General features: G+C 45.3%; 1 protein-coding gene across 1 annotated transcript in view; it reads right to left on the bottom strand.

The window, feature by feature from the left end:
* LOC308402210 (receptor-type tyrosine-protein phosphatase gamma-like) overlaps positions 1–15,653 on the bottom strand; it is a gene marked incomplete at its 3' end in the record, with an annotated part of 372,466 nt that overhangs the window by 81,625 nt on the left and 275,188 nt on the right. The window contains exons 6-7 of the mRNA XM_080890900.1: positions 8,460–8,526; positions 1,841–1,998 (exon numbers count right to left, since the gene is read on the bottom strand). Of these exons, the coding sequence (XP_080747026.1) occupies positions 1,841–1,998; positions 8,460–8,526 (225 nt within the window). The remainder of the gene's footprint in view (positions 1–1,840; positions 1,999–8,459; positions 8,527–15,653) is intronic.

The raw sequence follows: 15,653 nt of genomic DNA, 5'->3' as shown, positions 1-15,653 counted from the left end.
ACAATGATGTTGGAGCTGTTAGTGGCTGTGCAGTCGTAGGTGTAGAGTGAGTACAGGAGAGGGCTCAGTACACACCCCTGTGGAGCACCAGTGTTCAGTGTGATGGGGGATGAGGTGATGCTGCCCAGTCTGACCACCTGGCGTCTGTCAGACAGGAAGCTAAGGATCCAGCTGCAGAGGGAGCTGCTCAGTCCTAGATCCTGCAGTTTCCTGTCCAGCTTCGAGGGAACGATGGTATTGAATGCTGAGCTGTAATCTACAAACAGCATCCTCACTGACGTCATCCGCGGTGCGCACACTGTCCGGTCTCATGGTGTTCGCTGTGTCGAATCTAGCGTAGAATACGTTTAGATCCTCACACAGAGAGGCCGTGGTCTGCGGTGTGCTGGTTTTCCCTCTAAAGTCTGTGATCGTGTTTAGTCCCTGCCACATACTCCGAGGGTTGTCAAACTGTTGTTCCACCCTGTCCCTGTACTCACGTTTGGCTGCTTTGATCGTCTTCCGGAGTTGGTAATGTGCGTGTTTGTAGTCCGATGTGTTCGCGGAGGCAAAGGCGGTGTTCCGTGCCGCCAGTGCCGCGCGAACATCTCCGTTAATCCAGGGTTTTTGATTTGGGAAGGATTTAACTGTTCTGGATGGGACGACATCTTCCACGCATTTCCTGATAAATCCGCAGACTGAGTCTGTGTATTCATCAATGTCTCTGGCGGCCACGTGAAACATTTCCCAGTCCGCGTGATCAAAACAGTCCCGCAGCGCAGACTCCGATTGGTCCGTCCAACAGTGCACCGCCTTCCGGGTTGGAGCTTCCTGTTTCAGCTTCTGCCTGTAGGCGGGCAGGAGCAGGATGGAGCAGTGATCTGATTGGCCGAATGGGGCGCGGGGGAGGGCTTTGTACGCATCCCGGAAAGAGGTGTAACAGTGGTCGAGTTGCCGGTTTCCACAAGGATCTACAGCAACGAAACTGGAATGTTATTTGGACTCGAGAAGTGTAATCGGATCGTAACAAAGAGAGGAAAGGTAGTCAGAACTGAGGGCATCACACTACCAGAAGGCAACATTGTTGAGGACAGCTTCAAGTACTTGGGAATCCCACAGGCAAATGGGAACCATAACGAGGCCGCTAGGAAAGCTGCAACCACCAAGTACCTGCAGAAGGTAAGGCAAGTCCTGATTAGTCAGCTGAATGGCAAGAACAAGATCCGGGTTATCAACACCTATGCCCTGTTGGTGATCAGGTATCCTGCTGGGATAACAAGCTCCTGACCATTCATGGAGGATTTCACCTCACACTGAATCTGTACGCTAGAACCACATCCAGAATAAGACAATGAACATCCACGAGTACATCAGACAACTGACCACATGCTCAGTGAATACCTCAGACAGCAGAAACCCAAGAAAGAGGAGCAAGAGCAGCCAAAATGGGAGACACCCACTAGGGTGGTCAAGAATGACTGTGCTAAAATCCTGTGGGACTTTCAGATACAGACGGACAAACTGATGATGGCTAACCAACCGGACATAGTAGGGGTGGAGGAGAGGAAGACGGCCATAGTGTTAGACGTAGCCATAGCAAATGACAGCAACATCAGGAAAAGGGGACACGAGGACCCTCATGCTCACAGGCCCGTAGTAGAGAACCCGAGCTTAAGGGATAGACCGCCAGCAGAGGAGAGAGGGGAATTTTTTACATTTTATAAAATAAGTTGTGGTTAATTAACTTCAGCATTAACATAGAATAAAAATAAGGTTTTGCAATATGTTTAAATGAGTGGTGTTATTCTTATATAACTAAGGAAACAAGTTGACACAGCTGTATTACTGGCATGCTTCTTACCTGTTTGTAAGAGAAGTAGACAGGACTGCTGAAAATGATCCACTCTACCACCTTGCTGCAGGGTGGAGTGGTCAAAGAGCCAGTGTAACGATAATAACTTCCCAGTGAGGATGGCAGCAGGTCCTTAAGCACAAATGGCTCCAGAAAGGTCTCCTTTTCTGTTTGAAAGATAGTAGGACAGATAGTTTCAATCAATGCAATATAATCTATATAACAAGCTTTATTTCCCTGCAAACTGAAGTGGCAAGGGTTCAGACTTGCTTCAGAGCCTTTAGGTTTAATGTGTCACGGCCCAGCGGCACGAGGTAACAGAGATGGACACAGGTGCAGAAACCAACCCGGAAGCGAGACGATAAGGGAACAAAGGATTTATTTCCGCCCACAGGCAAACACAAGCAAAAAAAACAAAATGACGCCACCACACTAGTGGCGCGTAGGATAATCTAAGATAACGGAGGGTGACCTAGACACCTGTAGGAGACGGCTGAACAGCAGAGGCAGCGGGGAGGCGGAAACAGGACTAGGTAGGGGCCGGGGCACTGGAATAAGAGGAGATCACGGTCAGTGGGATCCAGCAGACAATCAACGATCCTCCACAGTTGAACTGAGTTGCTTTACTTGGTTTCAGGTGGGGGGGACAGGTGGGGCGGGAGGCCCGGAAGCGGTCGAGATGTGGGGAGGCAGGCAAGTGAGTGGTGGGCCGGCAGGCCACGTCGTATCAGCAGCAAGCGGCCCAGGTGCAGGAAGGCGGGAGTGAGGGAGACAAGACCTCCACTCCAGGTGCTACCTATGGGGATAGCAGATACTCAGGCGATGAATGGTTGAGAGCGCAGGTCTGATATACTGCCGGAATAATTGCTCACAGGTGGTCAGCCAGGGAGGAGCAACCGAACCTAAAGGAGGAGGGGCCGCTGTTGGAGACCTGCAGGTACCCTCCCAGACCCTGACATAATGTCTTGATTTCCTTTGATTTGTGCTTTCATAATTTAGCATCCCCAAGAGATGACAGAGAAAACAACATATGATTGTCAGCCTTGAAGTAACATTGTCAACTTTGACATAACTTAGTGTTTCACTCTTTAACAAAATGCCCAAGAACATGGGTGGGTAAAAAAGCTTTGAAGATGATGAAAAAAAAGAGAAGAAAAATGTTGGCAGAAGACACCATAACAAAAAAGACACCTGTGCTTCTTTTACAAACTGCCTTGCAGTTTGTTGCAAGGTAGCCAGTGAATGTCCCTGCACCATCAATGTGAAATTAAAAGGCTGAATGAAAGGTTCTAATAGCAAACACAGGGACCCAGTGTCTTTGCAAGGGTTTGCAGGTTTACAGATGGAAAGGTTCATTATAGCAATGATATCCAGGAATGATGAGAAACATGAGTTGTGGTGGTTGGGAGGACCATGTGGTTTTCTTTTGTCAGGTTATTCATTTACCGTATTTCCCGGACTACAAAGCGCACCTGAATATTAGCCGCACAAGCTAAAATCAGGGGAAAATCCTGTTTTGTACATACATTAGCCGCACCTGACCAAAAGCCGCAGGTGTTTCAATGTTGACTTATCATATGTAAGAGAATATGCACAAAGGGAATTGTCAGGAAAGAGATGGCTGTTTGGAGACACATCCCTTTTATTAATATTTTGAAAAACAAGTTACGGGTACATATTTGCATAACTTTTTAGGTATATGTAAAAGTAGCGATAATTACAAGTACGAAACATGTACTGTGCTTCATAAATGAGTAACAAATGTAGTACATAACAATAACCTACAGCACACCAGAAAAATAGATTCGGACTACCTTTTAGGCTCAGGTGCAGTGACACGGCTTTAACAAGAAGAAAAGTCAGTCATTCACCACCATCTTTCTGCGCACTAAAACCACCAAAGTCCTCTCCTCCAGTGTCGGATACGAACAGGCTCAGGGTGGCTTTGTCATCCACTCTCAGCTTCTTTCCTTCGTTGTCACTTTCAAAACCAAACAAATCCTCGTTGTCAGTGTCAGAGTTGAACACCCTCTGAAGGGCCGTGGCGGTGTCCTCCTGATAGAAGTAACTTTTAAGTTTAAACTGCAGATGTCTATTATTAAAAGATACCTCCGTTATAAAGCTTTCAAATGTATTAAAATGTTCATATATTTTTGTATCACATGCCATTACATCCTGTCACGTACACACACACACACACACACACACACACAGAACACACACACATGCTGATAAGTAAGCTTGAAAAACAGGAAATGCTATGCAACTGTCTCTTGGTATAAATAAATCTGACTGCAATGCCTCGGTTGTGAGTATCACCCGATCACTCACCCGTGCACGTAGCTCTATGAAACTCCTTTTGACTGTCTTGTATTCCTTCATCGTATTTAAAAATGTCACACACCACTGACACCTCCTCTCCATCATGCAGCAGTCCAGCCCTTCGAAATCCGTTGGTGATCGTGGATGTTTTCACACTTTTCCACGCTGTCAGATTCCACCGGTGGAGTTGAGCATAACTTGCTTTTCGCAAGTTTATCGCTGCTCGTCATCCACGCCTCCGGCTGAACGTGTAGCGCTACTTTGAAGTTTGTTTTTCGCGCTACTTGTACGGCACTATGTTGCCTGGCGGATGGACATGTGACTAACATACCACTCTTGAACCCCGATACTGTGTGTCTGATCACATGCCCTTCCGCCAGGCAACGTAGTGCCGTACGACAGCGGAACAAACAAAACAAATCGTCTTACGATATCACAAAAATCATGGATAATCCATAGAAAAGCCGCACCTGACTAAAAGCTGCAGGGTTCAAAGCTTGTGCAAAAAGTAGCGGCTTATAGCCCGACAATTACGGTATATTTAATGTTTCTAGAAGTTACATGTTTCAGATCATCAAACTAATTTGACTATTAGACAAAGATAACACAGGTAAACACACAATGCATTTTCGAAACGATGATTTCATTCATTATGGGAGAACAGTTATCCAAACCCACCTGGGCCTGTGTGGACAAGTAATTGCCCCTCTTGTTAAATCATGAAGTAACTGTGATTAACGACATTTGTTGGAATGCTGAGTTCAGTTTCACTCAGGCTTGATTACTGGCAGACCTGTTGAATCAACGCATCACTCAGGATCTGTTTGACAATGTGAAGGAGGCTAAAAGATCTCAAAAAGCAACACACCATGCCACAATCTAAAGAAGCAACTGAGAATCTATCAGTCAGGAAAGGGTTATGTTTTGAAGGAAGGCTCGGAGGAGGTTGGAGCTTGTTACCATCATGGGCTCATTCGGTCAGGATGAGAATGAACAGTCAACAATCACTTGCAAGTTTCTTGTTTTACTGAATAATGAGCAAAAGGAAAGACACGCATGGACTGCTAACTGAAAGGAAATAAAGAAAATAAAGTGTGTCACTCAGTAACTCAAAATAATAGATGAACTCAGGAGACTCAAACAGAAACTCACCTCAGCTGCCGCCCCATGTGGGAGTAAAGAAAGAGTTAGCGGTAGGTGAGTGCAGTCCTTATATAACGGGTGACAGGTGAGTGCAATTAAGGGCAAGCACCACACCCAATCAAAGGTGAGGAAAAGAAAAAAGGTGCAGCTGGTGAAGTGTGCTGAAAGGTGAGTCTTTACAACAGCCGCCCCCATATTTCTAGCGAGAAATATGTTTAACTGGTTAGAGTTGACCTTTGTCAGGAAGTGGGGCAGAGGAATCAGACACGCCACAGGTCTGATATAGGTTCTGTCCTGCACTAAGACTTCTACAGTTCTGATGCGCTCATCTGGGCTCTTTAGGAGTGTTACTTTTCTACGGGCCAGACAGTTCAGGAGGTCGACCCAGAGGTCGACCCAGAGGTCGACGACGCAGGCCAAACAGTTCAGGGGGCCGACCGTGGAGCCAGCGGTGGCGGCGAAGCAGGTCCAAATGCCGACCGAATGGGATGCAGCTGCAGGCACATAACTGCAAATCGTCAGGCAGTTCTGCAGGCACTGGGCACAATGTACGGGGCTTGGTAGAGACAGGACCAGGTGAGTTAGGACCAGGAAGTGCAGTGACCTCTGGCGGAATGGCAGCCACAGGCAGTGAGTCTGGTGATGGCGGCACTGCAGGCGACGACATAGAAACTGCTGATGGTAGAGTAGGAGGTAGCTGAACGGATTCAGAGCCATCAGCGGACACGAGGATGTGCTGGAATGGATCTCCTGAATCTGAACTGAAAGATGTGAACAAACACTGGGCATGCGTGGAACTGTCCTCGGGTTGTAAGTTTGTGATCGGACCTTGGAGTGTACATCCTAAGCGGGTTTTGACCGCTGCAGGAGATCCATATGGACCAGGTCTCACTGGAGCAGTAGTCGTGATAAGGTGAGTATGATTTGAGCCTTATTTTAAATTTTAACAGTGCACTAGAACAGTCACTAGGTCTATCAAGGTACAATGTCCTCACTACAGGACTAACTTCAGTTAGTTCAGGTCTCTGATTCACCTCACACAGGATCTGTAGATGTCATCCCATGCAGGTGACAAAGTCTTCTCTCAGATCACACTTTGCAGCCTGAAGAGTCCTAGCACAACGCCACCACCATGTGTTTCTCTTTATCCAGTTTATTTTCTCATCCTTTGTTTTGTGAATAAACTCAGGACACCTGCTAATGTGGTGTTCAGGTGAGCAGCAATATGCACATGTTGCCTTAGTCGTTATGATTGGTTTTCTTGGCTGTACAGTAGGGGTGGGCGGTGTAAACGGTATACGGTAGAAACGATATAAATTTGGCCAACGGTAGAGATTTTGATGGTGTCATCAAGCTGCACCTGTTTTAGTCGAAAGCATTGCAGCGGCTGCAAACATCATCTGCAAATTACAGTAATAGCGACAGTAATAGCAAAGCACTTTTGGAATATGGGAAAGCCAAAAACTGCGCTTTCTCCACTTCTGTACCATTGATTCATTCATGCTGAATTCTATCACAGCGGCTCTATTCCCATGTTGTTGCAGTATATTAATGACTAACCTCGTATTGTGGATGGATTGTCTCAGTTGTTCTCCTGACTGAAGTTTGGTCTGTTTATAGCACATGTGTCAAAGTCAAGGCCCGCAGGCCATATCCGGCCCGGCGTACATTTATATCCGGCCCGCGAGATGTATTATTATTGTTACGCATGGCCCGGCGATATGAGGCGCTAATAATATACAAACTACAGATCCCATAATGCAGCGCTGCAGCCTCCTTGCTGAACGCTAGGCTAACTGGGAACATTCCCCGTCAATCAAGTCAAACTTCTGTAATTGTGAAGCTCGCCGCTCACAATGGTGGAGAAAAAAGTTGACTCTGAAAGCAGAGCCTTTCAGCGCCAGTGGGAGACTGAATATATATTTACAGACATGCTGGTAAACCGTGTGTCTTAGTAGTGGAGCTAATGTGGCTGTAATTAAGGAATTTAATTTAAGACGGCACTACGAGACAAAACGTCAGGATAAGCTGAAAAACCCAAATGCAGAAACTACAGAAAGTAGAAGAGCTAAAGAAGAATCTGACATTTCAGCAGACGTTTGTCACCAGAGCAAAATCACAAAGTGAAGCTGTTGCGAAAGCAAGTTTTATCGTGGCAGAGGAGCCAAATCAGCCCGGTACCACTCTGAAGAGCTGCAGGATAAAGCTGTGCGACGTCTTGTGTCCAGACAAAACGCAGATTTTGGCAAATGTGAGCCTGAGCAGAAATACGATTGCTGATCGGGTTTGTGAGATGGCCACTGATTTAAGAACACAGCTGTGTGAAAGAAGCAAAAACTTCACTGCATACTCGGCTGTGGATGAAAGTACAGACATGATGGACATTGCACAGCTGACCATCTTCATCCGTGGAGTGGAAATATTGAACATTAAATCGAGGCACGGGACAACGACAGGAAAAGGCGTTTTTAAAAACGTTTGTCAAAGTGTTACCGACATGAAACTGCCCTGGGACAAACTTGTTGGACTTACAACAGATGGAGCGCCGGTGCTGTGCGGTGAAAAAAGCGGACTAGTCCGCAGGATGGGAGTAAAGATGCAGGAGGAGAAATGGCATGTATGATGCGGTGAAGGCGTTTCAAGTGAAGCTGTCACAAATGCACCAGTGCAACCTGCCTCACTTTCCCGGTTGCCAAGTAATGTTGAACCAAGTCAGCGCACTTTGCTGAACTGGAATAATATTCCTGTCTGTTTTTATTCATATTTATGTTTAAAAAACATTGTTTTAGTGTGTTCAATAAATGTTTATCTTGTTTGGCCCGCGACCTAAAGTCTGCCTTGAGTTTTAGCCCCCTGTGCAATTGAATTTGACACCCCTGATTTACAGCATCCTGCCATGCAATTGCATTTGTCCCTAACCACCTGAAACCCTCACGTTAACTTTTATCAAGTGGAAAAAAGTTGGTGTTCATCCAGGTGCCCTGATGAAGTGTGTGATTCGCCTCACCTGTTAGTGCTATCCTTATCCTCAGAATTGTTTTTAGTTTAAAAGAAGATTTTTGACGGATTTCAAAAATATGTTTTCTCTTGATTTTATATATTAGGGAATATCTACACTATTGAAGTCCTTCCTCTCTCAGCACTAACTGGACCTGCCACTCACCATGATGGACCACACCCTTTAGGCCATGGATTATGGGGTCAACGGCAGGATTGTCCCTTCCTCCCACCTAAGGAAGAAAAAACAAAGATATTTATTAATTGTGAAAAACAAATACTGAAAACACAAGCTTTGTAAATTATACATTTAAATGTTTATAAAATAATTTTGAAAAATAGTCTACAGTCAGTGTGAAGGTCTACAACATTAAATTCTGCTTCTGTTTCATAAATCCATGAAGGACAACAACAGTTTAACATTATTCAGTTTTACACATTTGTTTTTGCTCAATTTTGCTGTATTCTGTGTTTCTGCAGTGCACTTCTCACTAATTTTACCACAATGATGAACTCCGTTACAATATGGATTTTCGTTTATTTATTTAATTCACCCTATGGCAGCTGGGATAGGCTCTCTCCCCACGTCCCCAAATTGGATAAGTGAAAGAGGATGGATGGATGGATGAGTTCAATCTGAAACTGGTGCCTCCAAATGGTGTAGTGGTTAACAGATTTTGTTAGTAAATGAAAGATTCAATTCTAGCCATTGACAAAAAATCCCCCTCAGAAACTTTGAGCAAACAGGAGATGAGAGGAAAAAAACACAAGTGTGATTAGAAGAAACAAACAGCAGCATTTAACAACCTCTTTAAGGTCTTTTCTATCTGAACTCACACTATGGGATGTCAGGAATGTGTTTTTCATTGTCTTCAGTTAGAGCATCACTGTTGTAATGTGGACTGGAAATCAACAGAAGGCATAAAAGGCAGTGAAATAATAGCAAATAACTATTTTGTTCAGACTGAAATGTTTCAAGGACACAGGCCTAGTTTAACATTTGAAAAGTTTGCATTCAAATTCCCATAAGAGACATCTTGGAGAGCCTTACAAAAGGCGCCTGGAAAGAAGTGCTGTTAAATGGCAGAACACTATATTCCTTCAGTAAGTGAGCTCTGGGGGGACAGTGTCTGCCTGTCATTTAATCATTACCTATTATTAATCTCTGGCCCTTATCCACGTGTCTCTATCCCATCTTCATCCCCTCGGCCGGATCGGATGTGGCCTCCTGGAGAAGGGCTGGACATCTCAATTTGGAGTTGACCTTGGTTAGAGGCAGCAGGCTGGGGTATGCCTTTGGGGGTATCCCCTCGGCTGGCTGCCTGTAAGTTGGGGTTTTTCCCGGTGGATGACAGGGTTTGTTCCCTGCACCTTTGGGTCAGGAAATGGGTCCTGACTGTCATCTCCACTTATCTAACTGGCCTTCTTGGAGTCCATGGGTGGAGTGCTTGAGAATGCTCCACCTGGGGGTTACTTTAAACGTCCATGTGTGCAACAACAGTGAGACCTATAGGGGAGTGATTAGGAGGAACGGCCTGGATCTGAATCCGAGCAATGTTCTGTGACTCCTGTGCAAACCACAGTGTGTCTATAACAAAAATCATGTTCAATTCTAAGAGCGTCAAAAAGTGCTCGTGGCACCAGGACACTAGGCTGCAGCCCAATCTTATCATCATGTGGCTGTATTTTCTGGTGTGGAAAATACATTATTAGACATTAGGGTTTTTATTGGTAACATGTTAATCTAGAAGCTATTGACCATGCATAATTCGGGGCCTTAGGAGAAACATTCTGCTCGGGTGAAAAGAGGTGCTGAGTTGTCAACTGATCACTACCTAGTAGTGAGTTTGATCACGTGGAGGGGGAGGATGCTCGACAGATGCCTGCCTGGCAGAGGCCCCAGTGAGTGAGATCTTCAACTCCCATTTCCAGCTGATCTTTGACATGGAGACTGGGGACTTAAGTCTGAATGGACCTCCATAGCTGAAGTTTGTGATAACCCCCAAACCAGATGATGGTCACCGGAGGCTGAGAAAGGGCTTGGTTAGCCTGTGGGACTTCAGAGGCAGCTGATAGCTACTGACGGGCCAGCATTATTTGCTCTAATTTCTAACTTTGGACCCCCCAGGCCTATCTTCAGATGATGTGTTCTGCTCATTGCAAGAACTAGAGAAAATAACCCAGAATGTTCCCAGGCACCTCTTTTATACTCATTTGCCCTTTGCTTCCCTCTCTCTCCTGTCTTCTCTGGACACCCAATAACATACAACCACTTTATACTAAGGCAAAGGTTACTTCATTAAAATCACTTCATCACGTTTTCTTCTTTTCTCTTATTCTTAACATAGAAAATTTGATTACATTTGAACATTCACGTATTAATATACCTGACTTCATGTTTTATTCATTTTATGAAATTTTACTTCAGTTAAGTTTTTCATCTGTTCATCCTTATGTGAACAACTATTATAGCATGATGTAGTTGCATAGGATTGTTTTCTTTTAGTTTTTCCCTTTACTAAATCCTATGGCAGTACAGTCTCTCTCTCAATCCAACCTCTCTCAACACCTGCCTTTCATAGCCAGCCTGTCTCCTACACCAAACAGAAAGACGAAGGACTAAGCAGGCAGAGATGGATCATTATCACCCCTCTGACCATCATCGTGGTTTATGGCCAGTGTACATTATGAAATACCCACCTCAGAACGTATCAATGCAATGGTCTGATTCTCAACAACAGATACGCTGAACTCGTATACATTGAACTTTCTGGAATGAAAAAAAGCCTCTCAACACTGGCCCTTGGGTGACTAAACAAATCTGACCTTTGACATGCCTCACTGACCTGAGATCAGTGAGGGGTGCTACAGCGGCAGAAAAGTTCCTACAAAAACTTCAATAGTACTTACCCGTACTAAGGGAACTGTTCCTTTTTTGTTACAGGAGGTGGAACGTCTTTGGGCTGGACAATTTACTTTCAATGCACAACCTCCCACTATTTAGGTTTCTAACATCTGTGTATGGCCAAAATGTAGAAACTTTTTTTTGATTTAAACCAGTAAATATGGAGATGCCCAGCTGGAGCCAGATGATTATGCTATGCTATTATCTAGCATGTACTATACCTCTTCCTCCAACTCTGCTCAATGAGATGCATTTGTGATGAGATATCACAAAATGAAACCAACTGGTTGTGCTTAAACTCATCCAGCTGTTCAAGAGCTTCAGACTTTGGCTTGGATTTTAAAGCCTCAGTTATTCAACATGCCTGTAAACCACCCTAATTTCTTGGTCCTTTGCCCTCCCCCTCAACTGCTTCCACCAAATAAGAAACATTTGTATTTACATAAAGCGCAGGTTTTGTCTCTTAAACCATCAGGGAGACAGGCCAGGATGGCACACAGGCATGATGAGTAGAGGAAGTGGAGGAAGCCAGAATATGGAAAAATCCCACAAAAACACAGGTAGAGTACTCTGAATAACAAATAGCTTGACACATCAAAGTCAAAAAGTACTGACTACCAGACTTAAAGGTAACCGGTAGACCAAAATAGGACATAATTAAATACTCAAAGGGCTGATCTAAAACTAGGATTGGGCACGGCAGAAGAGAACTTTTGTACTGCGTTGGCTTGCCTTTCAACCTCTGAGTAGAGGCGGAAATGAGGTTGCAAATACAAGCGGCAGAAATGAGTTGGTGAGGAGTTCAGTCATTTAAGAGGGACTCAGAGTAGAGATGCCACTCCTCTACGTCAAAAGGTGCAATTTAAGGTGTTTGGGGCATCTGATTAGGATGCTTCCTAGCTACCTCCTGGGTGACACGCTGCAAAAGATCTCTCAGCTGGCCAGGGAACACCTTTGGGGCATCTTTTCCAAGGTCTTGTCTGTTGTGGTAGAACCCAGCCTCTATTGATCCTGTGCTTGGAACCTGTTCCTATTACCATGATCTAATCATGGCAGAGCAGTCCATCTATGTCCAGTCATTAGAAGAATTTATCGATATCAGCCACTTCTTCTATCTACTACTGGTATATGCCATACATGGCTCTGTCCTTACATGATGGTTCCTTTTCTTTGTTTCTATACAGAGCTGCTTATGGAGGCACCAGCATCAGGTGGCTGCTCTCCCCCAATCCCTCAATCTAAACTGTCCCTGATGCTCAGTACCTACACTTTCTCTTTACAAATTCTATTGGGGTTCAGTTATTCCTGAGCACAACCAAACCATGATAGCTAATTTAAACAAATGTATCATCATCTTGATTGTGGCTTTTATACAAAAACATGTTAAAGATGTTGTACATCACCTGCTTCACAAACCACCAGCAGAACTCATCCCCCTAATTCCACTAATACTTTTTTTTTTCATTAACCTGTACAACTTCAATATGTGTGCAGCCCGTGAAAAGAAATGGCAAACAATTAATTGTAAGGCAACGTGAGACAGCCTCAAACTTACCCAAAAAACATGAATTGTGTAGTTATTTCAAACAACTGAACAAGTTAAGAACTGGAACTACAATAAACACCTGGTGAGAGAAACAGGCTATATGAATGGGAAAGTGGATAAAGAGAATTCAAAGCTACCATAAAGACACAGTGAGACTATGGCAGACAGACTCATTTAGGACAAGAAAAAAAGAAAGGAGGACAGTGGGAATTAGAGTTTTATTATTAATTCTTGTCTCTGAAGGCCCACAGGCTCGTCCCCTTAAATCCTCAGCCACAGTGCTTTCCTTTACAATGTCCTACTCCCAATTTCTCTTTCCATCCACTTCTCCCTTTTCAAATTATGTACCTCTCTCTCTCTCTCTCTCTCTCTCTCTCTCTCTCTCTCTCTCTCTCTCTCTTCATTCATCCCTAAAGCTCCCTTTTTCTCTCCAGGGACAGACTGATGCAGTGACAAATTAGAGGAAAAAAAAGAAACCACAGTAGAATGTGAGATGTCCTCATATTTTTTTCCCTATAAAAAGTCTCTCTCTTTCTACAGTGATTCCTCTCACGGTAATCCATCCAAGTTTATCTATTTTGAAAGTTGGTGACCTTCACAGAAGTAACATTTTAGTGGCTTATGTGACATGTACATAGTGGCACAGATATACTTCTGTTTTACATACTGCTTCTGTTTTACGTACTATTCTAGCTCTAAAGCTCTTAAACAATTTAAAATTGATATGGATTTAATGAGTTCAAGTCTCATGTAAATATTGGAATTATAATTCCAATATCAGCTAATAAAATGCACTTTTTAAAAATGTTTAAAGTAAACTTGTTTATTCTTTCATTGAAGAACAATTTTAGCAGTTTAGATTATATTTTGTACTGAATCTGGATGGCTGCTCAGATAACTGTTGACTTTGGTGAATTATCTTTCAAGAATTTAGCAGTATAACTAATTCTTGTGATTCAATATTACGGCTCATGGTTTTTACCTGCAGTGCATTTTTCTAATCAAATTTTACCCCTCCGCAAATTGCTACCTTATCGTGGTGGAGGGATTTGTGTATCCCAGCGTTCCCAGGGGCTATGTTGTCTAGGGGCTTTTGCCCCCTGGTAGAGTCTCCCATAGCAAATTGGTCCTGGGTGAGAGACCAGACAAAGAGTGATTCAGAAACCCCCTATGAGAAGACCACAGAGGGAACAGTTCACCCTGCCCGGGATAGAGTTACCGAGACCCCTACCTGGAGTCAGGCCTGGGGAGGGTGCCCGAGGGCAAGTGTCTGGTGGCCGGGTCCCGGCCGGACACAGCCCAAAAAAGGGACATGGGCCCATCTTCCTGCAGTCAGGAGGCACTGTAGGGTTCGGGTGCATTGTGAGCCGGGTGGCGGCCGGAGGTCCCCGGCTACCAAGACTGGCAATTGGGACTTGGAATGTCACCTCTCTGGTGAGGAAGGAGCCTGAATTAGTGCGTGTGGATGAGCGGTACCGGTTAGATATAGTCGGGCTCACCTCAACGCACGGCTCGGGCTCTGAAACCAGTCTCCTGGAAAGGGGGTGGACTCTGTCTCGTCTAGAGTTGCTCCTGGTGAGAGGCGGCAGGCTGGGGTGGGTATCCTGGTATCCCCTCGGCTTGCTGCCTGTATATTGGGGTTTCTCCCAGTGGATGAAAGGGTTTGCTCCCTGTGCCTCCGCGTTTGGGAACAGGTCCTGACCGTCATCTCCACTTATGCTCCGATGCACTTATGCAACCTGTTGGGTGATGGGCTCTGTCAGGGCTGCTCTTTGTCACCGATCCTGTTCATAATTTTTATGGACATAATTTCTATGCGTAGCTAAGTCGCGGAAGGCTTTCACTTGGGTGGTCTCAGAATCTCATCTCTGCTTTTTGAGGATGATGGTTCTGTTGTCTTCATCGGGTGATGGCCTCCAGCTCGCCTTGAAATGGTTTGCAGCCTAGTGTGAAGCGATGGGAATGAGAATCAGCACCTCCAAATCTGAGGCCATGGTCCTCAGCCAGAAAAGGGTTGAGTGCTCAGGGACGAGTTCTTGCCCCAAGTGGAGGAGTTTAAGTATCTCGGGGTCTTGTTCATGAGTGACGGGAGAAGGGAGTGGGAGATTGACAGACAGATTGGTGGTGCAGCTGCAGTGCTGTGGATACTGTACCGGTCTGTTTTGGTGAAGAGAGCTGGGTGTAAAAGCGAAGCCCTCAATTTACAGGTCAATCTTCGTTCCTACACTCACCTATGGCCAAAAGCTGTGGGTAGTGACCAAAAACGAACAACGAGATTGCAGATACAAACGGCGGAAATGGGCTTCCTCCGAAGGGTGGTGGCCTCTCCCTTAGAGACAGGGTGAGAAGTTCGGTCATCCAGGAGGGGCTCAGAGTAGAGTTGCTGCTCCTTCACATCGAAAGGAGCCAGTTGAGGTGGTTTGGTCATCTGACAAAGAAGCCTCCTGGGTGCCTCCTGGCTGCCTCCTGGGTGAGGTGTTCCTGGTATGTCCTACCGGGCCTTGAGATTCAGTATATCTCTCAGCTGGCCTGGGAATGCCTTGGTGTTCCCCGGACAAGCTGGAGGAGGTGGCTGGGGAGAGGAAGGTCTGGGCTTCTCTGCTTAGGCTTTTTGATTGCACTCCAGTCATTACAGTTCACAACATATGACCACACATGTAGTGTGTTACTCAGAGGCTTGTCAGAGTCGGACGATGCCCCGACCGGTCGACCTGTGTGTGTGTGTTTGTCCTCTTCTCTCTCTCGCACCTCTGCGAGTGTTACGCGGTCGCGTAGCAACGAGAGACCTCTGACCCGGAAGTGCTGCCACTCTCAGCTGCCTCACCTGCGACCGATTCCTCGCCAGCTGCTGCCAATTATCCACCACCGTGGCAGGACTATTTAATGGTGTGGCTGAGTGACAGACAGCG

The sequence above is a fragment of the Rhamphochromis sp. 'chilingali' genome (genome assembly GCF_963969265.1).
Source record: "Rhamphochromis sp. 'chilingali' genome assembly, chromosome: 9".
NCBI classification, from domain to species: Eukaryota; Metazoa; Chordata; class Actinopteri; order Cichliformes; family Cichlidae; genus Rhamphochromis; species Rhamphochromis sp. 'chilingali'.
This window is presented reverse-complemented; position numbering and strand designations above follow the sequence as displayed.